The sequence below is a fragment of the Hippichthys cyanospilos genome, chromosome 2, assembly GCF_059441005.1.
Source record: "Hippichthys cyanospilos isolate Australia breed blue-spotted pipefish chromosome 2, RoL_Hcya_1.0, whole genome shotgun sequence".
NCBI lineage: Eukaryota > Metazoa > Chordata > Actinopteri > Syngnathiformes > Syngnathidae > Hippichthys > Hippichthys cyanospilos.
The window spans coordinates 8,000,157-8,026,999 of record NC_142370.1 but is presented as its reverse complement, the minus strand read 5'-3'; the positions used below and the strand labels follow the sequence as shown (position 1 = coordinate 8,026,999).

At 39.5% G+C, this 26,843-nt stretch overlaps 3 protein-coding genes across 4 annotated transcripts; all 3 read right to left on the bottom strand.

Moving 5' to 3' along the window:
• LOC148427120 (extracellular matrix protein 2) lies at positions 1 to 10,121 on the bottom strand. Its single transcript, XM_088408153.1, has 10 exons — positions 9,808 to 10,121; positions 9,617 to 9,732; positions 8,147 to 8,389; positions 7,858 to 8,083; positions 6,726 to 6,841; positions 5,695 to 5,827; positions 4,670 to 4,827; positions 4,443 to 4,582; positions 2,707 to 3,033; positions 1 to 1,364 (listed from the first exon to the last, which is right to left on the bottom strand). Exons 1-10 carry the CDS (start codon positions 9,977 to 9,979, stop codon positions 1,187 to 1,189), a joined length of 1,809 nt encoding a protein of 602 aa, XP_088264279.1. The 5' UTR covers positions 9,980 to 10,121; the 3' UTR covers positions 1 to 1,186.
• Positions 10,122 to 12,500: 2,379 nt separating this feature from the next.
• Positions 12,501 to 20,615, bottom strand: tktb (transketolase b). Its single transcript, XM_088408332.1, has 14 exons — positions 20,387 to 20,615; positions 17,613 to 17,730; positions 17,424 to 17,537; positions 17,254 to 17,351; positions 16,492 to 16,683; positions 15,750 to 15,877; positions 15,460 to 15,656; positions 15,192 to 15,356; positions 14,264 to 14,420; positions 14,048 to 14,178; positions 13,879 to 13,962; positions 13,691 to 13,787; positions 13,223 to 13,342; positions 12,501 to 13,145 (listed from the first exon to the last, which is right to left on the bottom strand). Exons 1-14 carry the CDS (start codon positions 20,476 to 20,478, stop codon positions 12,973 to 12,975), a joined length of 1,866 nt encoding a protein of 621 aa, XP_088264458.1. The 5' UTR covers positions 20,479 to 20,615; the 3' UTR covers positions 12,501 to 12,972.
• Positions 20,616 to 21,213: 598 nt separating this feature from the next.
• lrrc23 (leucine rich repeat containing 23) lies at positions 21,214 to 25,638 on the bottom strand. Of its 2 annotated transcripts, XM_088408086.1 has the most exons (8): positions 25,296 to 25,638; positions 24,239 to 24,342; positions 24,040 to 24,160; positions 23,204 to 23,345; positions 22,984 to 23,114; positions 22,778 to 22,914; positions 21,898 to 22,102; positions 21,214 to 21,811 (listed from the first exon to the last, which is right to left on the bottom strand). In XM_088408086.1, exons 1-8 carry the CDS (start codon positions 25,368 to 25,370, stop codon positions 21,788 to 21,790), a joined length of 939 nt encoding a protein of 312 aa, XP_088264212.1. In that variant the 5' UTR covers positions 25,371 to 25,638; the 3' UTR covers positions 21,214 to 21,787. The 2 variants fall into 2 exon arrangements, with proteins under 2 accessions (XP_088264212.1, XP_088264215.1); XM_088408089.1 differs by lacking the exons at positions 24,040 to 24,160; positions 24,239 to 24,342 and having other exon boundaries at positions 25,296 to 25,636.
• Between the last annotated feature and the right edge of the window lie 1,205 nt (positions 25,639 to 26,843).

Below are 26,843 nucleotides of genomic sequence, written 5' to 3'. Positions count from 1 at the left end.
GTCACATCAAAAACACAGTTTCTAATCATGAAGTATTTCTTGGATTGTGTGGCGCTGCCAATGTGGAGAGACAGTTTTTAATTGGCAAACTGGTTCAAATGTACTTGACAATACATTCAAATGTAGCGGCAAGTACAATCAATCTTATTTACAAACGTGTTCAACCGTATTTGTTGCCTAAGTGGTAAAAGTAAGGTGCTGGGTTGAGAGGAATATTTTTTTAATGGTTTTACTATGCATAATGTTTTTTTCCCATAATGTCAAGAAGTATACGGATGCATAAGTCAACACCGCAGTAATAATAACAGTAACAATACAGTAATCTCTTGTTTTATGCAGTTAATGGGGACTGGAAAAAAAAAAAAAAGTCAAGTAACGTCAAGTAACGTCACCCCCGCCCCCGGACAGAAGTTTCGCACTGGGAGTCAGTCACGTGTCTTGTAGGAGTGCCCAAAGATGAAAACATTTTCATAGGTTGACATGGCTATGTTAGCACTTTGGCTGCTGTTGGTACACTACAACTTTGTTTCCAGAACGTTCATTTGACAGATTGGAAAAGCTCTTCAGTCCCCTCTGAAAGCATTAGAACAGTTAAGAAAATTCCATTATTTTTCCTGTAGACTATACTGCCATTTTTAGCGGTAATAAGGAATTTTGTCTCTAGTCAGTACAAAAAATAAACAATTTTTCATGTACAATTAATATTAAAAAAAAAAAAAAAACACACACATTGTGCTACTTGCTGTCAACTGAAAATTACATCTCATGTGCTCAGGTAACAACCAATCACAGTGCACCTGTTGGTCATGTGAGGTTCACAAGCCGAGCTGTGATTGGCTGTTAGCTGAGAAGCACTGAAATTAATTCTTGAGAGACATTGTAATTTTCTCTACTTACTTTGCCCATGATGCTGACGAAAATATCTTCCGAAGAGCTTGCTGATAAACTGCTCATTTGAATCAGGTCAAATATTTCAATTATTTGCAAATATTCTGTTGGAAAAAAGAATACACGCTGACGTCTTCAAATAAACTGCTTGGAAAAAATGTCAACATGAGAATGGCAATTATTAGTATTGAATTTTTCATTGCGGCACAGCAAGCATGTTTTGTTCAGTCTTAAATTGTTCAGTCTTAGTTCAGTTTGTGTGGTTTGAAAAGAAATGCTGCAAAGATCATGTTGATGTCTAGATTTCTGGAAAATTCCCTCGTTGAGGATGGATAACAAGTCCTTGAGCATCTGTGAGGCAAGTGAAGGCACTGGAGGGAATCTTGTCCGGCACCAACAGGTTGTTTTCTAAGTGGACCGAAGATAAGGTGGAGCCGGAATTTTGGGGGTGGCACACGCCCCACTGTCTCACCAGCCTGGAAACAAGACATGCAACAATCGCAAAACAGGTTGTGAGATTTTGTATCATAGGCCGTTTTTATTACATTATAAATTTGTTAAATTCCCTTAGTTTTTTTTTTTTTTAAATAGTCCATTTTTATATTTTGTAGATTGTATTGTTTTAGTTTTTGAACAGATTTAGATTTTTCGTGACGCTTATTTTTGTGAAAAAAAATGTCACTTTGTTTAGTAGCGTAAATTAAACCTCTCAAATAGTATTTAAATGAATACATTCAAAATGAACCTCAAAGGTTTGCAAATTGGTGATTATATATATATATATATATATATATATATATATATATATATATATATATATTAAAATAAACACTCAAAACTTGCTCAATTTTGGATTTTTTATTACATTTCACTTTTGTTTTGACCTTGTTCCATTTCCCTCATTTTATTTTTTTTTAGAGCAGGTTTTTTAGTTTTTATTATACTTTAGTTTTTAATCTTAGACTTGTTTTATTTATTAAGGATATAAAAAATGTCACTAAGTGTTGTTTAATAAACTCCACCTCTTGTTGAAATAATTACTTTAAAAATAAATACATCTAAAATAAACACTGAAATCTCGCAAACAGGGTTGGAATGGTTTCTGATCTTTAATCAATTTTTAATTTTAATAATTTAGTTTTCTATTTTGTTTTGACTTAAATTTCCTTAGTTTTAGGTAGTTTTTAGAGCACGTATATTAGTTTTCATCCATTTTTATTATTTTAAAATTGTGTGCATTAGTTTTGTTTTTGTTTTTGTTTTAGCGTGAGTAGTAGTTTTAATTTCTTCTTACTATATAGAATATTTTTTCAAGTGTGGGATAACATTTGGTCGCTTAGTATTTTGAACAGGGTCCACTACAATACTCAAGTGGTAGTGAAATAAATACAATTCAAAAGATCTTTAAAATAGAAAAAGAAAAATACAAAAACAATGGACATTTATGTTATTTAATTGTTGATTCCTTACCATTAAAAAAAAGACATTTTTATTTCTTACAAAAATGTTAGTTTTCTTTATGTCATTAATTTTTGTGAGCTATAATAACTGTACTGCAAACAAACCACGAGTACTAAATTTAATTAACCAAAAAGAACTATTATCGATGTCAAACTCCAGTCCGTGGGGGCTAGTATCCTGCATGTTTTCCACCCCCCCAAAACACCTGATTCAAATTTTTCAAATGAAACTTGGAAAGGATACCGACCTTCGAGGACTGGAGTTTGACACCAATTAAACTATGTAGATCTAAATACGCAGAGGTGGCAGTTTGGCTTTAACCACATTATGAAATAAAAAATGTGACAAGAATCCCACCTTATATAGTTGCTGTCCAGCCTGAGTACTCGCAGGTTTTTGAACTGCCGAACCCAACGAGGAACCTCCCCCAGATGGTTGTGGTCCAACAGGAGCTCATGAAGCGAGCGGAAGGTTCCGACAAAAGATCCCCGCTCGATTCCCTGGTCCCTTAAGGCGTTGTGAGACATAGCGAGTGTGCGCAGGCCCGGTCGCAGGTGGCGAAAAACCTGAGCGGGGATTCGGCTGATGTTGTTATGTTGGACATTTAGTTGGAGGAGACGACGCGGGAGATTCATGGCCACTGACGTCAGCTGGTTGTGAGACAGGTCCAAGACTTCAAGTTTTCTGTGGACGAAAAAAAAAAGAAATACAAATATCAAACATTTCACTGGCATCAAGACAAAAACCTCATGTCATTTTTTTCCACAAAATTATGAGTCAACTTTTTTTTTTTTTTTTTTTTTTTTACAAAGTATTGACCAATCGAAATTGCTTGCAAACTTCCATGATGGAATGCCGACAACTAATATCAAGATCAACCTTGGAAAGATCACATTTTTATTCAAATCATATTTAAAAATCCTGATATTTATCAATTTTTGTGGCCATTTTTGGTACCCCTGAGACTTTTACAGTAGAGTCTGACATTTTTTCCCCAATCCCGCATGTCACAAGAATTCTGGGATTCCCACTGGAAGGGATTGAACTTTACCTGAAAACACAGGATTGGGAACAGACAGGAAAGAGATTATGGGATGAAAAACCATGGGATGAAAAAATACCATGATTTTTACAATAGGCATGCGTTTGAATTTGCAAATACATTCAAATCTACATGTCGGCTAAATGCTAAACATAGCATGTTTTCACATAATGCTAAAGGGGTATAAATTACAAGAACAAACAATATAATAAAATAATAAAAACTACTAATAAATATTGTTATGTTTTTAGCATTTAGCCTACATGTAAGTCTGAATGTTCTTAAAATGGTAGAATGTCCCATTTAATGCACTCTCTCATAAACAATTAAAAATGAGAAAACATGTTTAAGCAGCCACCTGCTCATCATTAATGTTTGTCTCTTTTCTCATTATAATCTCAAAATGTGCTTGACTGTTTCTTCGCCCGTTCTCCCTCTCTCCACAGCTCTCCCAGAAGCTGCAGCTATGGTTCAGAAGAATCCCAGGGAGCAATGGAAAAGGCCACAGGAATGACCTACTGTATATTTATAGACAACTTACACGCACATATAAACACACGCGCTCGCAAACACTTTGAGACATGCAATTGCCCTCGCTCTTACACACACACACGCGGCTGTTTATCTCCACACACATAGCTCAGCCTTCAGTCTGAGAATCTGTCACCGAGTGTGTGTGTGAGAGAGGGAAAGGACATAAGAACATAAATTGTAATGACGACACAGATGATGGCAATTTCAGAGGCTTTAATTTGTACCGGTATTTTATTGTGTATGTGTAGCCTGATGTATTGGCACTGATGTCAAGAATAGCAAATGATCTGTCACTAAATGTTTCTTTGGATGGTAGTTTATCTGCCACAAGTTTCAACCGCTATCAGCTCTGCCATCAATCAAAAATGCGTGGCGTGTAATAATCACATTTCCGCTTCCACCTCCTTGTGGCTGACATGGGAATTACAGTATAGTGGATGAAAATGATTAACGTATGTGGATGAGTGATTCCCGTATCATTAGGTGCGCAAATAGCGGTGTGATTGGATGAACCTACCGAAGGCGGCTCCAGACATGTTGGGCAAATCCATCCTCACGTAGGAGGTTGTGACTCAGGTCCAACATTTTCAACTGACCGCAGCTCCTCAGTGCCTCTTCTGACACTTCCTCGATCAGGTTTTCATCCATTTCTAAAGTCTGCGCAAAAGCAATTTTATTTTTCAAAAGTCACTATTATTAATCTAACCAAAATTGTGAACTTTTCTAAAAGGTGGAGTGTTGCACCTGCAGCGAGCGGGGAAGACCCCAGGGGAGAGCGCGAAATCGGTTGTTCTCCAGTTTGAGGTGACGAAGACCCTTGAGTGGTTGGAACGCTTGAGGCGACACAGCAGCCTCTTGAAGACCGTTCCCTTCCAGCTCCAGGTTCAACAGGTTCCTCAACCCTAACGGCAGAAACGGAGCATTGCTACACTTCGAGACGTTATAGCCTGTGAAGCGACAATGACACTGAAAAATACAGCCATTAACTGGTCTCTACTACCACAAGTCAAAAAAGAATTTTCTGTTTGCTGACATAGTTTGGCTGCCGCTCAACGGAATGTTGCAAAAATTGCAGGAAAATCAATGTAAAATATCCTATCAAAATTCATCTCAAAATTTGTAATTATAATGGTTTTATATGGTCCAAAATTTGGACAATTATTATTTTTGTACACAAAATCTCACACAATCAGCTGCAATTACATAGAAATGTCTGAATCATTGCATTTTGAAATTGTAAACGTTGTAATCCTCTGCTGGAAATTTCAGCTCCCTAGTGTCTTGATTCTTGCTATGATATCATCAAAGGAATTTCCATAATTTGCAACATAATGCCTCAACGCTTAAAAGGAAAGTCAACCCAAATACTTTCTATACTATATCATGTTTTGGGCACCCCCACTCGTCTAAATCCTGCAATCTGATTAACTCATTCACAGCCATGGCCGTTTTAATACGTCAACTGGAATCCAACCGTTTACTTCCACTGACGTATATGTTGGCTATGTGTCTTTTTCAATAAGCAGGGATGGAGGCATGAAGATTCAGCTCAGCTTATCCGTGACATTCAGGTTTGTATATCACTACAGTGACTAGCAGATCCAGATAGTTGACGGCATTGCAAAAAAAACAATTCACTGCCTAATTCATATTCCACAAACACAATATTAATTAGAATTTCGTATTTTCACTAGTGGGGCGGCATCAGACATATTACTGCCAAGAATTTTTCATGGTTGACTTCCCCTTTTATCAGGGCTGGCGTCTACCTGCGAAACAACGAGGGGAAAGCCTATGTAGATTGTTGTCGTTGACGCTGAGCTCCTCAAGGGCCAGAGGCAGCGCGGGGATCACTGAGAGCCGGTTGCCATCTAACTTCAGCTTCTTCAGAGAGCTCAAGTTCTAAAGAGCACACATCAAAAAGAGCAGTGAAAGGGCCAAAGAACAAAATAGATGCTTGTCTTCAACGCCATCACAGAATTACAGAGTTGAAAGAAATGAACCGAGAGGGAGAATGCCAAATAAGTCTGTACAAGTCGTCCGTATCATCTATCATGTTGTATTTTTGGTTCAGCCTATCAATGCGGCTGGCAGGGAGCGAAAGCCGCCGTGGTTGATGCGTGTCATCTAAAAGCCGTGGACTGGATCCATCGCAGCGTCCCTTGAGCCAGTCCATCAGTCCTCTGTCATTACTGGGAAGTGAAAAAAAATCCCCTAAAAATAATTCCCTTTCCTTCTCGTCATTGGCTTCAGCTGTTTTCCAACATGTCGGTGCAGCCAATGGCGTCAGAGAGCTGCGATGGTGGTGCGTAATGATTGGTCGGAGCGCAGCGGGCCGCTTGAGTGTGGTCAGGATCTTTGTGTGCGTTTGGCCTGTGGTCAATTTGAGGTTAGACCGAAGGTTATTCTTAGCAAGGATGAGTTAATGTGATTCCCAGCACTCCCTCTCAAATTATTGTAATCATACAGGATTAGGACTGCCTTTGATTTGAATGAGATGCATTATTTATTTTTTTTCACATCAATGAAATACATCGAAAACGTCAGAAGATGCTGAAATAACCATCAGAATAAGATGCCGTTTGTTATCGCAAAGCTGTATGTGGCGTGGTTTTGAAGCTACAGTTTCTGCCTGTTGGGTTTAAGAGGCAGCAATTTGACTGGGACTGCTGGCACAAGACATCGTGATTTGACATGATCTCCGCAGCATGACGTTTGAGGTACATGGACAGTTCGTGTGGGCGGGTGGATTATTTTTAGCAAGTGCAAAGACGTGTAGGTACAAAGCTACAGTACTCACAGACAGTGGGTTTTGCATGAAGGAATCATCATCCAGTTGGTTTTTGCTCAGGTCCAAGGATTCCAGCTTTGGCACGCCGGAGAAAATGTCTGGAGGAATCACTCTGATGTTGTTTTCTTGGTGAGACAAAGATGCACGACAATAAGCTTGTGTTGGACAGGGACAGTTGCGTTGTGCTGATTGGGACAAATGAAGTGCAATTTCATCGCGGTTGAGCGGAAACCTCCCCCACGTCCAATTTTTTTTTTCTTTTCATTATTTTAGTCAGTCCCAATGTGAGTCAGTTATTTTTGCAAGCAATAATCATTAGCAAATTATTAACCAATACAAAGTATTGGCAGGGTTTGCTTTGTTTGGCGATTAAATGTTATTGGCTCAACAGACAGGTTTTTTTTTCTCAATTCCTCGAAAAAGTAATGATTTGTGACATCTATCTATCTATCTATCTATCTATCTATCTTTTCATCTACCCATGCATCTAGCTATCTAGTTAGCTAGCTCGATAGCTATCTGTCTAGCTCGCTATCGAGCTAGCTAGCTATTATTGCTCCTTCGCTACTTAGGTGGATGGCTAGCTACCTAGTTATCTGTCTAGATAGCTAGCTAGCTATTTCGGTTCATCAAAAAAAGGATTGATGAACGTAAAGCTCGACCAGCATGAAATAAGCCAACATATTAGATAAAATATGAGATCAAGCGTCAGCTACATGTGTCTGTAAATTGACCCATCATCCCTCAGTCTGAAGTAAGGGAACCACTAAATTTCTTCCAGTTAATTAGCTGAAACAACAGGAAAACAAGAAAAACAAGAAACAAAGAAAAAAATCTAACATTTTATAGTATGTAATTATCCATTTTCTAAACCCCTTGTCTTCATTAAATTTGCAGGTAGGTAGAATTCTAAAATTCTTGCATGATGCTAACATGATTTTGGAAAGCGAGGGAAAGCACAAGCAAGATACAAACTTCACACGGGAAGGCCAGACCCAAACTTTGAGTCTGAAACCTCTGAACCATGCTAACCACATATAATAAGTTATTATTCGTGTTGTTATTATTCGTTATTAAATAAATTAATCATGAATTGACGTTGACTGATTAATTCAATGAAACTTTTCTCATTTCAACTCACCTCCCACGTCCATCTTGGTGGCCTCCAGGTTATGGATGATTGGCAGGTGAGTCATGCCCACATTCCTGCAGCTGATTTCACTCTTATCAGTCTGACACCGGCCCATGGGAGACTCTGCTGAGGTGCTCTTTGTTTCCGTTTGATCGCTGGGAGCTTCAGTTACCTCTTCTCCCCCCTCCTCCTCTTCTCCATTCCCTTCTTCTTCTTTCTCCTCTTCTTCTTCTTCCTGAGACAAAAGGCAACAATGTGCATCACTGTACATCAAACACAACGTTCAGTAAGTTTGCACCTCTTCATCTTCCTCCTCTTCGTCATCATCGTCGTCCTCCTCCTCCTCGTCATCATCATCATCATCGTCGTCGTCGTCTTCATCTTCATCCTCCTCTTCCTCCTCTTTGCCCTGTGCTTTCTCTGGATCCATTAGCTTTCTCTTCTCAGCATGAAACTCCTTCAATACACCCATCAAATTGCTTGGGGCATCATCTCCTTTTTTCTTCATCCTCCATCCCGCTAGAGGTCGCCCTAAACCAGCCTAACAATCAACAGCGTTTGAAAAGTTCAGAACGCAAACTACCGAACGGTGGTTGTTCAAATAGGGCTTTGGATGTATACGTTTAGAAACATATTTTTAAAATTAGCTACAACTTCGATTTCTTTTATTTTGTTTTGAAATGGACACCGAAAATGTGAGAAACAGCTTGATTTTCACGTTTGTTGTCAGAAACGACTAAGGAAACGAGTAAAAACGACTTATTTTTTTTCTAGAACGAAATTAGAATACAGCACGAGCTACAAATCGAAAACAGGTTGGCATTTTATTTTATTCCGTTGTTAAAGTTCCGTGAAAGTTGTAAACGGCAGCATTTCCCATACTTACCAGGAGAGAGCGACGTTACTACATAATTGGAGGAAAACGTTAATTCATTTTGATAAGAAATGCACAAAGGCAAAACAATAAAAGAAATAAAAATGAGAACATTAAAAAAGCAGCATTAAAAAGATGTAATTAATATCGACTTCCAGGCGTAATCTACAATGACCAATAGAGACACGAAACCCAAACAAACACAAGAGTCCATTTGACTTGCCATTCCAGAACTGGATACACACACGCGCACACACACCGGGTGCCACTCCAGATGATAGATGATTGGATGATTGATATGTTGGGGAACCGCGCAGCGCACGTCTGTCATTATGAACCCTCTCTGGCGCTTATACGTATGCAGTTTAATGTGCCTTAACACCCTCTACTGGTAAAAAATCAATACAACAGTTTTCAGAAGATTACAGTACTTGCGCAGTTTGAAAAAACTATAGCTGTAACACAAATCTATTTTCAAATAACTTTCATATGTTTCCATTTAAATTTTCAAATTTCAATTATCACGTCTAAAACATGTTTATTAAAAGCCCTTGCAAACGTTAGCTAGATAAGAAAAAAAAAAAGAGAAAACTGACGCAGGAGCACCAATACGATATATGCTAACACCACTGACTCAATGTGAAGAATATGGCACCACGCAAGGCATTTCAAACAGATTTTATAATTATATTTGTATTTCTTCTTAAATAATTTACAATTACCCCCTAAATATTATTTTAAAAAAATGAAGATTTTGACCAAAATAAAATATCTAAAATATATACTATACATACTACATATAGTATAGTATATACAATCAACTTTCTAAAAATTATATTGATTGACAGTTGTACATTTCTTTAAAAAGGCAAAAAAGTAATCATGGTGTCTTACTATTCGATATGCAAAGGAGTCCACTGTGGCTGCATGTTTCCTCTTCCACCAGGCTTCTCTCTTTTGTCTCTCCGCCATCAATTTTCGGGGGTCGTGATCGTCTCCTCGTCCTTCAGCTTTGAAAAATGCACATCTTTTGAAAAGGGATTGTCCCATTCATTGGCATAACATGAGAAGAATGCTGAATTTACCTGCCTCGAAGGAGATGCCAGAATCTGATGACTTCGTCCAGGTAGGACTCCTGGTTTCCAAGGTTCCTCTTTTTTCCAAGTGATGTGAAGCGTCATTTTCATCATGTGACATGCTTTGTCCAAATAAAAATGTGCCACTCAAGCAAATGAGCACTACCCATGATTGTGGCATGATTGAGTGTTTTTCCTGTTTCAGTCCTAGCAGTAAGTCAATTGAAATTGGGTTCTGAAAATGAAAAGATTTTCTTCTTTTCCGGAATGTAACCGAAGGAACGCTGCAAGTGAAAGCAAAGCCTCTGCTAATATTCACTGCCGCAGCCTTCCAACTCAAGTGACTGTTGCATGCACAGGAATACAAGATGGGGAGGAGTCAGTCTGTTATAGGTGGAGGTAAAAAAAAATAAAAATAAAAAATCTCACATTGTTAATAGAGGCCCATGTTTGGCCTAGCATGAGCTAAACAGAACCGCCCCACATCTCCTTGTCTCCATTCTCACTTGTTCTTCCTGCCCACTGTCTGCTAAAAGTAGACAGAGGTCAACATAGCATGCAAATCGCTGGCGTTGGGCCAAAACCTCATAAGTCACATTTTTTGTGATTTTTTTTTTTAACACATATACATATACTACTCAGCAGTTCACATATGAGTGTTGCTTGCTCATTTTTGATTATCCTGCAAAGTGATGATCGTTGGAGACACAAGGATTCGGCCCGATGCCAGCGATATGTTCATTCTATGGGAATGATTTATCCATTACATCATTTGGTGTTACTTGGACAAGCAATGTTGCATTTTCCCTCGGAATATTGACATAGTAGGTGCGCAGCGTGCTTGCTTTGGGTCTTTTCCCAGACACGTTGGATTTTTTTTCTTTTTGTGTGTAGGTGGGTTCAGGTCAGAGTCAACTTTGTTTGGTCAAGCACCACTAGCATCTATGTATGAAAGCAAACACGACTATGCAGAAATGAATGATGGGACTGGCCATCTTTATGAGTCTCATCTCATTCTCCTGAGATTCAGCATATTTATTTGTGTCCCTGAGATGGATATTTTTGGTCTCTTTCTTTTGGGTCATTGATGCTACTCCACTCAGTCCTTGTGTGCTCAGTCGAGGACACAATGTCCTTTTCAGTGATGCCCCGTGTTTGGGTTTGATGAATTTGCTGTCTGAGACAAAGCAGACGCAAATTAACAGTCTGAGTCACAGAATGTCACATAGCACATGGTCACGCCCACAATATGACAAGAGCACTGCCTCGAGCAGCAGGGTAATTTCACGGTAGGTTGACACCTGGGGTCCCTCGGCAAATCCACTTACTCCCCCAAATGTGTCAACATAGCAAAGTCACACACAACAGATTGTTAACATTGGTTTGAAATATGCATTAACCCCGGGTCATACGCTCTAAACAAATGGCCAAGTGCATAAATGCCATAGACGGGGAAAAAGTGGTGAGGATTCATAGCTCCGGAACAGAAGACACCATTTTCCATTTGTGGCATTGGAAGCATTTTTTTTTAACTTGTCAGAACCACAGGCCAAATGGTACATGGATAAACGTAGAACCGGTGGGCCCGTCACAGTTATGTGAAAACGCGACAATAGGAGTAAGTCTGCCGTGCCAGTGAGTCATCTCTGACACTGATGAATGGAAATAAGTGACTGAAAACTGATTTTCAAGTTAGTTTAAAAAAAATAATCATACAGCAGAAAGTTCAGATAGCTAAGCTTTCCAAATGTGTAGAGTAAAATGCAATGTGAGATTGAGTTTACTAATTGGACCCTTCCCTTCAAATTAGCTGTAAAACAGACGCAAGCTGCTAACTGTTCAGCTCAGCTAAAGAGCATTGAATTAAGCACCTTTAATACATCTTAAGTCTTGCATAACTGCCTAAGTCGACAGTTCTCAAGTGAGATTTTAACAAGGTTTCTACAGTATCAGCAACTCAATTCTTTTTATGCCATGACAGCAACTGCATATTTATTTTCATTTTAAGAGCAAATTAGCTGCAGTAACGTTGCCAAATTGTGTTGCGATATTTATGATGAATCCTTTGCACAACTTTGTGTGCCTTTGCATTTGAGATGGAAGCAGATTGTCACGAGTGACAATTTTGCTGGAGATGACCCAGAAATGTAATATTTGACACAACCTATCTACTGGAGTTGCTGGATAAGGCTTCATTTCTACAAAAATAATCTGAGCAGAAGACAAAGTTCTCATCTTGTCCCCACATATTTTGCCTTTAGACGGGCGTGTTTCAACAATACGCATGTATACAGTGAAGCAAACACATGTGGACTTCTGTGTACGCTTGCCCGAGACTAGCTGGTGCTGTGATTAAACTCTGCCATGCCTGTGCATGTGTAAAAAAATAAAATGAAAACGCTCCCTTGTTTGTTTTCCACATTGATACTTAAAATAAGATCAAAATAGTGGCAAAGCAGCAGCCAATAGAGCCACTTGAGTGTACAGTTACAAACTCCAAAAACAGCAGTGACTTACTACTTCAGAAAAAAAATGTGGATACAGACATGTTAACTCCCATTGTAATAGCGCAAATGACTTTGTCTTCGGGAATTATGCAACCAGACTTCAAATGTTCTGAGAAAAACTTGTTGGTTCACTTGTGAATCTCTCACTGACGCTTGTGTTACAAAGCAACTGTCAAAGCACAACCACTAAAGAGCTTGGATGAATCTCACTTTATTTGAGCACATCAGAACAACACAATCAGTAACATATTGTTGTGTATTAGTAGAGTAATGGCCCAAATATATCAGGTTTGTCATCCACCATCAAACTGCCTTAAGATGAATCTGCTGTGACATTTAACATACGGAATGTGCAGGAGGAACAAGGTAGGAATGCATCAGTCTCCTTCCCAACTCAAATTTGATCAACCTGGTACTGGACCGCCGTACTTTTTTTTTTTCTCAACTATTAATTCCAAAACTGTGTTAAGCAAAGCAATGTATGGGATAATGCAGTAGTTGATCATAAAAAGGTACAACATTAGTGTATGCTGTGTGATCACATTGGAATGGTAAGTATGTGGCAAGAATTAAAAACGTACCAGACTGCCAAACAAGGAATCGGGACAGGGAGGAGAGAGGGAGTTAGCATTGTAGCGGCTGTTATTCTGAACAAGGTGCCATCTCTTCAGTTGGCAAATTTCTGACGCACAACGTGGGCGATATTCTTGGCGCTGATGCCGTAGAGATCCAAAAGCTCCTGGGGCTTGCCGCTGCGAGGAACGCTGGTGACTGCCAGCCGGGTCACCATGATGCCGGGCTCATGGCCCACCGCTGACAACACGGCCTCGCCAAGACCACCTGGCCAACAAATCCAATAAATAATAGATCCAAACAAAACTCGTGCTGAAAACCCAAGACGAAATGACAGTAGCCACCTTCCATGTAGTGATCCTCCACTGTGATGATGTGTCCTCCTGTGGATCTTGCACTAGCCAAAATGGTGTCCACATCCAGAGGCTTGATAGTAAATGGATCAATCACGCGAATGTTTCTCCCTAATCAAGGACAGAAACTGATAACTACAGAGCTTTTCATGAAACGGGAAGATCCCTTCATTTTACATGAGCAGCTTGGTAGAAATTTAACTTGGCGAGGAAATCCACTTGAGCCGAAGAACGTGCATCCATATTGACATTGAAAAAAGAAAATGCTGAGTATTTTTAAAAGGGACAGGTTGGCCTAATATTCGCATTTACAATCTGCTGCAATTATTAAATCAGAACGCTATTTTAGTGTGACTTTAAGGAACTGTTCTGTTCAGGTTTTGAGGGCCTGAGTCTTAGGTGGAAGAGTACTGCAATTCCATTTCTACACACAGCCACAAAGGGGCAGTCCAGGCTTACCTTCACTTTGCAGCATGTCAGCAGCTGCCAGAGCCTCATGCAAAGTCACACCAGCTCCAATCACAGTCGCAAGATCACTGTCAGACTGACGTACCACCTAGCAAGGGTAGACTTTGGTTAAAAAAAAAAAAAAAAAAAAAAAAAAAAAAAAGAAAAAGTTGTCTTTAAGCCACTTGAGAATAATTCACCTTGGCGGAACCAATCTTAAAAGGCTCAGACCCAGAGTAGATGACTGGTGTATCAGGTCTGCTGGTTCGGATGAAACACATACCCTGAGAAAAGCAATGAAACGCCAAGACAAAGATTGACACTGGACCCTTAAAGGGGGGGGGGGGGGGGGGGGGGGGCACAAGCCACCTTTGTGTTGGCCGCAAACTCCACTGCTCTCTCTGTGGACACTGCATCACTGGGGTAAAACACCGTACAAGTCGGGATGGCGCGGAACATGGCGAGATCCTCGAGGGCCATCTGAGAAGGACCATCCTCACCTAGGTTGAAAACAGTCAATTGTTTAGCACACACTCAATCATAAATCAAAACAAAATTTGCAGTTAAGTCATTCCAAAACCTCACCAATAGAGACACCACAGTGGGACCCCACAAAGTTGACGTTTGACTGAGAGATGGCTGCCATGCGAATCTGGTCATACGCTCTGGACAGGAATGCAGCAAATGTGCTGACAAACGCCACAGTGCGGTCTCGAGCAGCACAGCCGATGGCTACTCCCACCTGCAGATTTTGATTAGGTTAAGGGTCTTTACTCAACTTTAGTTTACAGATGGGAGCAAAAGTGTGGTGGGCACGCTCGCTAAGAGATGCAAAATAAGATAAAAATCAAAAGGCATCAACTTACAAAATTGGGTATTCCTATAGTATGCCCTAGGTTATTCCTCAACTACAATTAATCTTTTTCCTCGACTTCTTGCCAACTGACAATGATTTCACCTGTGCTCAATGTTCAGGCACCAGCCAATAGCAGGTTACCTGTTGGTCATGGGATGTTCATGTAGGAAAAATGTCAAATTGTAATTAGAGAAAATGTTTTTTTACTGCTGAAAATGGATAAAAATGTGGACTATCTATTTGTATCTATGTGCGTACAAGGAAGCCCAGAAAATCAAAGTATTGAATAATTTAAGGAAAAAAATTGATAAAGGTACTTCAAAGCAAGGAGACAAACATTTGGCTGGCTACAAAAACAGTCAAAATAAGTCCAACTTATTGCAGGTACCATCATTGGGTTTTCTCTTCATTTTAAAATGAAAATAACGTAATTAGAAATCTAACTGAGACATAATACTTTGCCTTTCATAATGCGTTGCCTTTCGGGGATTTTTACATGTGCCCTTGGCTTCTTTATGCACTTGAATAAAAATTGACCAAACTTTGGATCCCCACCTTGCAACTTAACCAGTGGCTGATTAAATTTCAAATTTCACACCTTAATTGAGAACATGGCATATTTTTGTGTTCACCAAAGACAACGTTGATTTAATTTACCATGTTCTGCTCAGCAATGAAACACTCAATAAAGCGGTCTGGAAAAGCTTTCTGGAAGATTATGGAGAACGTGGAGTTTTTGGTGTCGCCATCAAGGGCTACCACTCTGTTGCTCGAATTGCCCAGCTTGGCCAGAGCAAAACCATATGCACGCCTTGTTGCCATCTGAAAATCATGCAAACAAAGAGGTTCACTTGATGGATTCCTCAACAGTATGAATTACAAGCACAGCAAACTTTAAACATGGGTACATGTATGAAAAGTGCACCTTTTCACCCTTTTTGTATGTTGGGGGCTCAGACAGTGGGATGGGGGTTTTGTCTCCAGGCGCTACATCCTCATTTGGTGGCTGAGGGCGAAGGGAGTTCTTGGGGTTTTGGATTTGTCCAAGAAGGTCATTCATGAGTCCATCCAAAATGTCCTTTGGGATGGGCTTTCCATGCCAGTTCAACTCGTTCTCAATACCTTCCACAAACAACAAAATCATCAAGTCTCATGAATGCCATTTATAGTGGAAAGCTAAGCGGTTAAACGACACATCATGAAAGTCCCACGTACCTTTGAGGCCTTTCCCCTTGTAAGTTTTAGCAACAATGCAAGTGGGCCTGCCCCGAGCCAGCTGAGCATTTGAGAAAGCGTCACACAGCGCTTCCACATCATGCCCATCCAAAACAATAGTGTTCCATCTAGGGAGAAGGGGGGAAAAAAAAAAAAAAAGACAGAAAAATCACCTTAAGCAGTAATCTTCACTTTTGAACCCATAATTAGTTCTGTTGGATTCATCATTAGATAAGACTGTAAAATAACAGTGACTAGATCTGACCAACATTTTTTTTTCCTTTAAAAGATAGTGTTCCCTATCCAATGCACTGACTGGTAAGCACTTTTCAATTTTGTTGTACCTGTGACAATGACAATAAAAGACATTTGATTCTAAGCTCACCAAAAGGGTAGCTTGGCACAGAGGAAGGGTCACACTAATCCGCAAATCGAAGTGAACTAAGTGGTTAAAAAAAAAAAAAAAAAAAAAACAGGCTAGTAATTAAGATAGCGTCCTCTGCACCAACGCAGACCCCTCCATGTGTCATAAATTATGTAAGTATATGTGCAGCAGCAACACAGGGACACAGATCCTCTTCTCCATGAGAACAAATATACAACCCTGACAACTAACACTGTGCCCCATTAAGACATGCCTGCAAAAAAATTAAAATAAAAGAGCTCTTTAGTGTTGATAGTATTAGAGGTAGACTGAAAATGGTCAAAACTGGTTACCAGCCCTTGTGCAGTGTTAACTAACCCAAAGGCTTCGCAGCGCTTTAGATAGACGTCCATTTCATGCTGCAGAGGCGCGGGGTCACTCTGACCGAGACGGTTGACATCCATGATTGCCACCAGGTTGTCCAGTTTGTAGAAGGAAGCAAAGGCCATGGCTTCCCACACGGAACCCTCTGAACACTCTCCATCTCCCATCAAGCAGTACACACGGTAACTTAAAAAAAAAACAAAAAAACATTGGGATCCATTTGGTCAAATGAGCTAGTCTACTTCAACAGTGATTCAATAATAAACATAGGACAAGACAAAACGAAGACAGTAATTGACTGGTCAAGGCAGCAAGTAAATAATGTCATTGACATCTAGAATTCAATATTTCCATTTGGTTATGCACCTATCAAATACCTATGGCAGAAGGTATTAGAGAGGTTGGCAGGATTCTTTTTTTTTTTTTTCCCCCAGAAATTTGACTAGTTTCAAAATTATTTTTTAAAATCAGAATTCAAAGAACAGAAATCTAACTTTAAAGTCGCTGAAGAGAATTAGGGCCAGGAAAAAAAAAAAAACACATGGTTGCCGGGAAATTACACTCAGAATTCTCATTTTTAATTGGAGGAATTCAAGGGAGAATGCAGAGTATACGGTTTAGAGTTGCTGGGTGAAGAAAAATGAAGATCTACTAAACAACCTTTCCCCTAGAAATTAATTCCTTCAGATTCACAGTTTAAACAGATACTAGCACTGTTAAATTGTCAGTTTCTAATACGCTCAACTGTACACTCACCTGGCCCTGTCAAAGTACTTTCCAGTGTATGCCATCCCACAGGCTGCACCGAGACCCTGACCAAGAGATCCAGTTGCCACATCAACAAAGGGCAGTTTCTGGTGAATAGAAAATAACACTGAGTAAGTTTCATGATAGAAAGCGAGAGGAGCTTGGTGCTCTCATCTCACTGGTGTGGGATGCCCCTCTAGGTGACTGTCAATCTTGCGGAGGTTGAGCAAGTCTGACTCCTTCAGAAAACCGGCCTCGGCCCAGGCGGCATAAAGGATGGGTGCGGCGTGACCCTTGAAAGGAGAGGAGGGGGAGAGTCACATGATGTTTGAAAACACTACCTAGGAGATGATTGTGCACACAGAAACCTTAGAAAGCACAAAGCGGTCGTTGCAAATGTGGCCAGGGTTGTCCGCTTTGTATCGCATGGCGTTGAAGAAGAGCACAGACATGATTTCGGCTGCACTGCAGCATGATGTGGGGTGGCTGAAGGAGGAAGAACAAAGTTAATACTCAAAGATGAATGGGGTGGGAGGGTCCCAGCATACAAGTAGAACAAACATGCATGATGCACGGTGCTTCATGGCGAACAAAAATATTGTTATACTCTTCAAACATGCTAAAGTACAACAATGAAAAAATAAGGGGGGCAAAACAAGGCTTTTTTTTTTACTCTACAGTAGTTGTTTCACACGTAATAAAACATCTTTCGGCCGTAAAAGTCACATCACTGTTAAATTGTCAGTTTCCACTCCAGACCTTAATTACAAAAAAATTGAATGCAAGCATACTTGAGAAACGGTTAGATGTTGAAATAGTGGTCAAAGCATTGTAATCATTTTTTGAAATCTTCTGTACCCAACAGCATGTCAGCTTCCCTATGTGGCATCATTTCAACCAAACTTGCAACATGCCAAATTAGCAGTCATTATTGTTACACTCTTGCTCCATACAATTCAATTTACCCACTGTTCTGAGACAAAGCAGTGACCTGGTGGGAAATAATGGAAATTAAAGGCAGGAAAACTAAAACCCCAAATTGGTGACATTTTGAATGTCAAAGCAGCAACAGCCACCTGCGTGAAGGCTTCCTCGCCTTCAACTGCGGAAATTAAAGACTATTAAAGAAATATGCTGGATTAAAGATAACACAGTGAAGATTTTCTAGTTTAAAACCGTAGTTCTCAACCAGGGGTACATAAAATGTTAACAGGGTGTCTGCATATATAAACACATCTAATTTAATGCTATGAAAGGAAGGGTATGTTTATTTCCAAATTACGAGTCAATTGATAGGAACATGAAGCAGCTAGTTGCTAAATTGTGTTGGTGATTCGTTTGCAAAGTGTATGCCTTTATTATGTTACATTTTATAAAGAACTTTATTTCGTGACAAATTTCTGGCAGATGAAATAAACTAATCGGATAACTCCATGTTGTACATAATCTTTCGGAGTTGCTGAATAAAACATGCATGGAGTCACCACTACAAATGTAGTAAAGTTTTAGGTCTTCATTCTCTCAAAAATTCCTTATACCGGTTATGGGGTAATTAGCTGGGGAGAAGGTGGGAGGGGGAAAAAAAAAAAAACAACCATACACACCCCTGCTCAAATGCCGGGGTTTAGTCACATTTAAATTAAAGATACATTTGAAAACGACGAAGCAATGTGACCAAAGTGGACCACTCATTTTTGTTCATTTTATTTAGATATATTACACACACGCACACACACGGACACAGTATAATTTTTTAATCTCTATACTTTAAAGGGCGTTAACTGAAATGAAAAGTGAAATGTGATTGCACAAGTGTGCACACCCTCTGATAAGTGGTATCTGGATGTTTTGATAAAAAAAAAAAAAAAAAAACTAAATACACAATCTGGATAAGAGAGTGTACACTAATCAAAAAAAAAATGCCAGAAAACAACAGCATTGTTTGACAAGGAACTACAGCATTGCCTACAAAACCTGTTTGAGGAGACTTCCGTGAAGGAAGTGTTTGCATCCAACACCACGACTTGTTGCACTATAGACAAGATGATGGCGCATTACAGGCCACGGACATTGGGTACTCTAATGGAACCCAGCAAGCAGTTCTACCTTGACAACAGTGCAGATCTGGATGAGTGCAAACAAATTTAGCTGAAGTCTACTGATGTTCAAAGATAACAGCACGTTGCTTTGGTTTTACAAGCTACAGCAAATATGAAGAAGGTTTAATTTTTGACAAGTACCAGGATTCTGCATCACTAACTTCAGCCTTCTAGTTCAAGTGACAGGCAGAGGCCTATGGCAGCAGACTGGCATCAAGCAACTGTAAAAATATTAAAGCAGTGTACTGTCTCATTTATTTATTTAAAATAACATGGCTTCAAGACAGAATTCATGTAATGAAGACTTTTGCTCTGATTGCATTTGCGCAATCAACCTTTTTTCTTAGGTATGCCAGCACAAATGCGTCCAAGATTATCTGGGAACTTTTTAAAAAATTCTTTCAAATGTCTTTGATTGATTTTGATGGGAACTGTTATAAATTATGCTTTTTAATTTATTTGGGGGGAACAGTTTAGCATTTTATCAACTTTGAGTGAATTTTTAAATGTATTTTGTAAATTAAGTGGCACGGTGTGTATGCAAATCGATTAGATAAATCAGATTTGATCCAATACGACCAAAATCCTGACATAATCAGCGTGTATATTATGGTAATTTAAAGAATTTGGATGAATCTGATAAGATCATTCCCGTGCAATGTCGATTTGTACCCGGAAGTGAATTAGCTAAACAAGATATACTTTCAAGTCAGCACGTGATGGACCATGGGACAGTCGTTCACAAAGAAAAATGTTTTTAAAATTCCCGCCTTGAAATAATCGCAGTTGATTCTAATGTCATTAGATGTGTCGTCGTTACTATCGTAAAGGAGTCGCCCTATTCTAGCAAATTGCTCGACAACCATAGTGGTTAATGTGAACATAACGAGCGTATTTATTTAAGACGACTGCAACACGTGCTTACGAGGCCCAAAGATAGCCTCGTGACAGTTAGCATGACACAATGGACCAGTGAACGGTCCATGTCGACTCATGGGTGACGTCACGCGAAAGCGGTTTAAAATAGTGTTTCTAAAGTTTACCCGGAGTTGGAGGCGCATGTTGCGTTGATGGAGTGAATCCGAAGCTTGTTGGCGACGTCTTTCAGTGCTTGCAAAGTTGCTTGGTCAGGCATGGTGGCTGTTGCTGGTCCTTCTGAATTGCAAATTTGTGACCGCTGGGCTCTTAATTTAGCTTCCCGGTGTCGCTAATTCGATGTTAACCCACACTGACGGCTGTTCAGCAGGAGGAGAACGGAAGTGTCGCAAGTGAGGCTATTTAACTAGACTTAGGCCCCGCCCACAAAATGTTGCCACTTACAAAGCGGAAGTAACCTTTCTAAACCTTGATGACACCGGAAGTGGAAAGTGCCTGAAGTGATGAACGTAATTCGAACTTGAATACAGTACAGTATTTGAATACAAATATTGTGCAGATCCGTGTGTAAAAAGTAAAACGACTGATAGTCGTAGAAATACTAATTGAAATGCTTTACTTGCGTGAAATTATTCTAAAAGTCTACAATCTACAATGTATTTAAGTGCAAAATTAGCAATTATATTTTACCATCAAAATATCTTTACCTGATGTACGTTCGACGTGTCCCCAATATGTTTTGATCTATATTGCATTCGAATATAAATTAAGCAGCAAAATGAATTTGTTTTTATCGGTCATTTTGCCTCTTGCTGTCAAATGATAATGACATCACCTGTTTTCTGAATTTTCACACGTGACTATCGCAAATAAGTCATCATGAGCTAACATTACCTTTGTGTTGTTATTTTTATAGTCAATTATTAACTATCTTATCTGAAGACACCAGTGTTGTTGATGAGGAAGTCAACCCCAAAAGCTTTACAATTTCTTCGATGACTTCCCCTTTAATCATTTAATTGGATGACAAAAATTGACTTAACAGGGTAGAAAACTGTTCTAAATCAATGTGCAACACATGCTACCTACATATCTCTGCAAGGGACCCTAAGATGTCAAATTGCAAGTATACTATCACCCACTTCTTTGAAGACAGTACTGGAAGGTCAATTTTCACATTTGCACAACACCTCAATGATGAAGCATGTCAATGGAAGAATCGCACTCCAATTTCTACTTGGAACCAGTAACACTTGAATATCCGGCTTTGTGTATGGGATTCGTCGCCGCACTGCTTTAATGTCGCTTTAAAAGTGCAGCTGGATGGTTGCCAAGAGGAAGAAGCTGTAAATTTGGCTTGGTAATGATTACAGGGGGACATCAATAAGCGTCTGTGAAGTTGAAATCCTATCCATTTCTGCATGAATTTTAGCATTTGCAATGCCATCAAAAGATGTACTGACAGAAAAACAACAATAATACAGTGCATCATGTTAAGGTTGCTTCATAGGCATCCTTTCCCAAGCAGTCTTTTCCAGGAAGTGGAGCAACTATTGCAAACGTTTGACTTAGGCTGTTTCCTCATTGAGTTCCTGAAATGACAAAACACATACCATGAGAAGAAGTAATAAAGGAACATGCAATAGTGGAATCTCCTGAGAGTTTTTTTTTAAATTACCCTGATTGCCTTCCACACTTCCGCCCTCTCATCCAAGGACACAGGCTCCTTATCAAGACGCTCCAGCTTGGGAATGAGAGTCAGGACACATGGCCTGTAGTCTGTGGTCCCTTCCAGTGGATTCTCGGAGAGAACCACGACTCGCAGGGTGTTGGACACAAGGCCAAGAGCCTGAAGGCAGGTCTCATCCATGAAGTCGTTGCTTCTGTGGGAGAGTGAGTGTCAGAGTGAGTGAGTGTGTGAGTGTCAGAGTGAGATAGTGACTATGAGAGAATGAGTGTGTGAGTCAATGTTGAGTGAATGTGAGACAAAGTGAATGTACGAGTGTGAGAGAGGGAGTGATACAAAGTTAGTGTAAGAGTGAATGTAAAAGTGTGTCAGTGATAAAAAGAAAGTGAGTGAGTGAATGAATGAGGGAGTAAATGAGTGTGAGAGCGAATGAGTGAGTGTGTGAATGAAAGTTGGTGTCAGTGAGAGTGAGAATAAATGAGTGAGTGTGAGAGCGTGGGTGTGTGTGTGAAAAAGAAAGTGAGTGAGTGAGTGTGAATGAGTGCGTGCATGAAAAAAATGGTGTCAGTCAGAGTGTGAGAAAGAATGCGTTAGTGAGTGAGTGAGTGAGTGAGTGAGTGAGTGAGTGAGTGAGTGAGTGAGTGAGTGAGTGAGTGAGTGAGTGAGTGAGTGAGTGAGTCTCAAAAATGCTGGGTTCTTTTCCTGGGTTGTTTTCCTGACCCCACTCACTGCTGCTGGTATTAATTTGTAATTGTGACCCAACAGATTGTTTTATATAGGTCTGTCCCCTTTTGACCCATTTGGACTATTCTTGATTAAGTCTTTTGTTTGTCTCATCATGGGAGATAGAACATTCCTTGTTTCGGCATACCTGATATTAAGGTACTGGAGACATTTCATGTTGGCACTAAGTCCATCCAGAGTAGTGAGTTTGTTGTCACGCAGATGGAGAGTGATGAGGTTCTCCAAGTTCTCTAAGCCCTCAAGACTTGTAATTTGATTTTGGGCCTAGGATGCAATGACAACACCATTACAAAAGGAAAAACTCCATATTTTAGTCATGAATTCAAATTGTACCAGATATAATCGCTGCAAATTAGGAAGGTTGATGCCACTAGTTGTAGTCAAGCAGTTTCTTCTCAGCTCCAAAGTCCTCAGTTTGGAGAAAAGGCAATTCTCAAGTCCATTTAATCTCTGTATACGGTTCCCTGCAGGGAACGTGAAGGACACGCTTTATTTGCAGAAAACAGGATGTTGATAGATCCTTCGCCTATTTGGAGGAAACAGTCTGGCCGACCTGAGAGATTGAGACTCTCCAAAGCAGGTCCAACAAGACCTTCTACCTCGGTGAGTCGATTTGCTGCCATACTCAGCCACTGCAGGTAGGACATCTGAGAAAAGGTATGCCCTTGGAAGACGGTTACATAATTCTTGTCCATCTGAGAAATAATCCAGGTTGAAGTTCAGTTAGAGCGGTGGTTCTCAAACTTAAACACCATAAACACACTTATAAATAAATAAATTACAAAAAAAAGTTTTGCTGAAATTGATTTACTAAATAATGCCATTTTTATTTCTTACTATTTAACTTGGATTTCCTATCTAAGAGCCAATCAGAATGATTTTGCGATGTGCCCATTGGTTACTGAAATAACATCACTTCTTTGCCTGCGGAAAAGCATCGCAAAATGTGCACACTGTGTGCAAGCGATTTATTCATTCATATCATATTTAACAAGCAAAATAACAAAAAAAATCTCAATAGTGCATTCTAAACAGTGCCTTTTACTTTAGGCCTGTATGATGAATGTGTTAAGCAAGATTGTGTACAGTATGCATGTCTCTGAAATGCAGCACAAACGTTAAAATCTCAGCCATGCTGGCTTCTTTCAATGAGGAAAAAATGTTGCTTAGTGCAATATATGAAATAAATTCCTCTCTTAATGGGTGCATGAATTTTTGCTTGCTGCTTAATTTGCCTGTATTTTCACTTCTTTGCTCCAAGTATACAGCTGTTAAATCATTTATTATAAATTTATGTCATTTACTTAGTACTAGGAGAACCCATCCCATGCTTTTAAAAATCATGGCGCTAGAGTGTCAGTTTTTTTCCTAGATTAGAAATGACCTTGCCTTGAGCCAAAGAAGCTGAGTGAGCGATGACAGAGGTGAAAGGTCAGAAATACGATTGTTGGAAACATCCAGGAACCGAAGGTGAACATAGTCGCTGATGGCGGCCATGTCGCTCAGTCTTCTATTGATCGCAAGCACAAAGGTGGACGTTTAAGACTGAACACATTTGCTATTTTTAGTCATTATTTTTATCCCTCACTTGTCCTTTAGGACGACTTTAATGAATGCATGTCTCAATCCATTTCCTGTCCGGCACAGCAGAGACAGACCTGGGATTATAATATCACGATCCAAGGGGCGAACCTGTTAGTGAATAAAATGAAAGGAAGGGATTACTGTAAATTTACTGTACATTGTAGCAAAGTAATTTAGGTGAAGACCATTTTTGGTTGACTCTAATGAAAAAGTTTGCACACCCCTGATCTAGAGTTTGATAACTATTTTTTTTTGTGTGTAAACCTGCTACAACAAGTGTCTCTTGATCACTTTGTTTTGAGAAAAAAAAACCCACGAAATTAAACATTTCCGTCCCGTTCTACTGGCTGACATAGGCCTATAATTGCAAGGTACTGAACTATGAAAACGTGGTAATGCCAGTTTGGCGTAAACATCTTTGCCTGATAACACACTCAAACATATTTCCAAGAACAAACTTAGAAATACTTTCAAAGGTATGGAAATAACTAAATGTGTTCGAGCGTGCTTGTAAACTAAATGCTAAAAACATAGCAACCTCTCATTAACGCATTAACAAGCGTATGCACATGTGAAAAACGTTTTTTGTTTTGTTTTTGAATTTAGCATTTCACCAACATTGCATCTAATGCAATCTCAAATGAAGCCTGTGTTGTTGTGATGCGTGTGGTTTTATGATGTCCGGGATTTCGTTCTCGGGTTGGCGCATGCGCAGTAAAATATCCTGTTTCTGTTTCGGTGGAAATGTTTTTAGCATTTAGTCAAGCACGTTCGATCGAAAGGGTCAATCAAAATGTTTACTCCACATTGTTAGCTCGACACTTCCATACAAACGGACAAGCAAGCATTTAAAATCACATCACAACTACGGAGCTGTAGACTGCAATAGACTTAACAATGCAGGTTGGGAATTTTTATTTGACGAAAACTTGCAAAAACTGTCGGAACGAAAAATAATGGTCGTTTCCAAAACTGCCTCCGAAATATTAAAACAAAAATGTACATTTATAGCCTACTTTGCAATCAGGTTGCGAGCGGTTATTAAAGCGGATCGTTTTTACCTGAACTGCTTCTTCGTCCTCGTCTTGATTTTCTTCTCCGGTTTCAGCATCCGACGACACAGCTTCCTCGTCCATTTGGGTGACTCATCTGCAATTCTCTCTTAGCCCGAACGGAAATATTAACTGGATAAACGATTGTCTATTTGCCCGTGTCTGCAACTCTGTGCGTGTTGACCGTTACTATGGAAACCGACGCTGCCAGTATACGCAACACGTGGACTGTCAGAGATCATAAACATCTTTTCTGTCTCCTTGACTGTACACAGCTGGTTACGCCTTCACCTCGGGTCTGTGGTGTTAAATGACTGTGGATTCAGAGATTTTGACACTAGCGTTTCGCCTATAATGTAGGGTGAATTGACGAACCGTTTTACCCGGGACAGTCATGATATTACAACTCGTTTCCCGAGTTCGGACGTATTTGACTAGCCCCATTATTTTTGTCCTGGTTTTATGGCAATCGCGTCAAAACGTCACGCTTTATTTATTTTTAGTCTATATGTGTCATGTCAATCACTGCCGTGACAATACATTTTCAAATTATGAGCAAATGAATTGTTACATGCAACAATTTATTGCTAAACTGTTAAAATGACTTATTTGCAAAAGGTAGCATTATGTTATGTCTTGTACAATGTCATTTGTGACACAATCTTTTGGCAGTCAAGCAAGGAATAAAAGATATTCCCCAAGCTACCAAAATTAGCGTTATGTATTAATGTTTTTTCTTTCAACTACTCAAACTATTCAGTGGTATCAATTCCATCCAAACATAGGAAGGTTAAATGTATTAACACCCACAAAAAATTGACGAATGGTATGGTCCGTCTTTGAAGCTTGTGACATGATGATGACACTTCAGACATAGCCATTAACTGGTCACTACTGTCACCTACTGTCTTATGGCAAAACACAAGTCAACAATTTTCTGACATAGTTTGACCGCCACTCAACAGAATGTTGCAAGAATTGCAGGAAAATCAATGCCATAAATCCTATTGAAATGCATCTCAAAAATTGTAATTATAATGGTTTTATACGGTCCAAAATTTGGACAATTCTTTTTTTGTACACAAAATCTCGCACGTCCACCTGCAATCGCAAAGAAATGTCAGACTTGTTGCATTTGTAAATTTTACATTTTAATCATCTGCTGGAAATTTCAGTTTTTTTTTCCATTGATTCTTTGTATCAGAAAAAAATCAAATTCCATAATTTGTAACAATGCCACAGGGGTTAAGTGGCTCCTCTGGCAGTCATTCAGGGCTCATAGAACCACAGTTACACACATAACCATCGTTGCATGGTTTAATAAATTAGACATGTATGGCACATTACTCCAGAATTTTGTTGCGCTGGTTAAGGGTAAATGGCTGATAAAATATTTGAAAAGAGGTATACGATTGAAAAAAAAACAAGGTTGAGAGCCACCATACTATACATGATACAAATATCTACAGCATCTCCACTAAATATTACACCACCCTAAGAATCCAAATCGAATCCCAATGTCTTGCATTTGCCTTGAAAACATACCATAAACAGCAG

Excerpts from the sequence above, each read along its gene's own strand:
- tktb (XM_088408332.1), bottom strand. The coding sequence starts at position 20,478 with ATGCCTGACCAAGCAACTTTGCAAGCACTGAAAGACGTCGCCAACAAG. Across the intron at positions 15,357-15,459 it reads CATACAAAAAGGGTGAAAAG|ATGGCAACAAGGCGTGCATA; the intron begins GTGCACTTTTCA and ends CATGATTTTCAG. Across the intron at positions 13,788-13,878 it reads TTAAGATTGGTTCCGCCAAG|GTGGTACGTCAGTCTGACAG; the intron begins GTGAATTATTCT and ends TACCCTTGCTAG.
- LOC148427120 (XM_088408153.1), bottom strand. The coding sequence starts at position 9,979 with ATGCCACAATCATGGGTAGTGCTCATTTGCTTGAGTGGCACATTTTTA. Across the intron at positions 8,390-9,616 it reads ACTCCTTTGCATATCGAATA|GCTGGTTTAGGGCGACCTCT; the intron begins GTAAGACACCAT and ends GTTGATTGTTAG. Across the intron at positions 5,828-6,725 it reads TCATGCAAAACCCACTGTCT|AACTTGAGCTCTCTGAAGAA; the intron begins GTGAGTACTGTA and ends TGTGCTCTTTAG.
- lrrc23 (XM_088408086.1), bottom strand. The coding sequence starts at position 25,370 with ATGGACGAGGAAGCTGTGTCGTCGGATGCTGAAACCGGAGAAGAAAAT. Across the intron at positions 23,115-23,203 it reads GGAGAGTCTCAATCTCTCAG|GGAACCGTATACAGAGATTA; the intron begins GTCGGCCAGACT and ends CGTTCCCTGCAG. Across the intron at positions 21,812-21,897 it reads AAGTGTGGAAGGCAATCAGG|GAACTCAATGAGGAAACAGC; the intron begins GTAATTTAAAAA and ends TTGTCATTTCAG.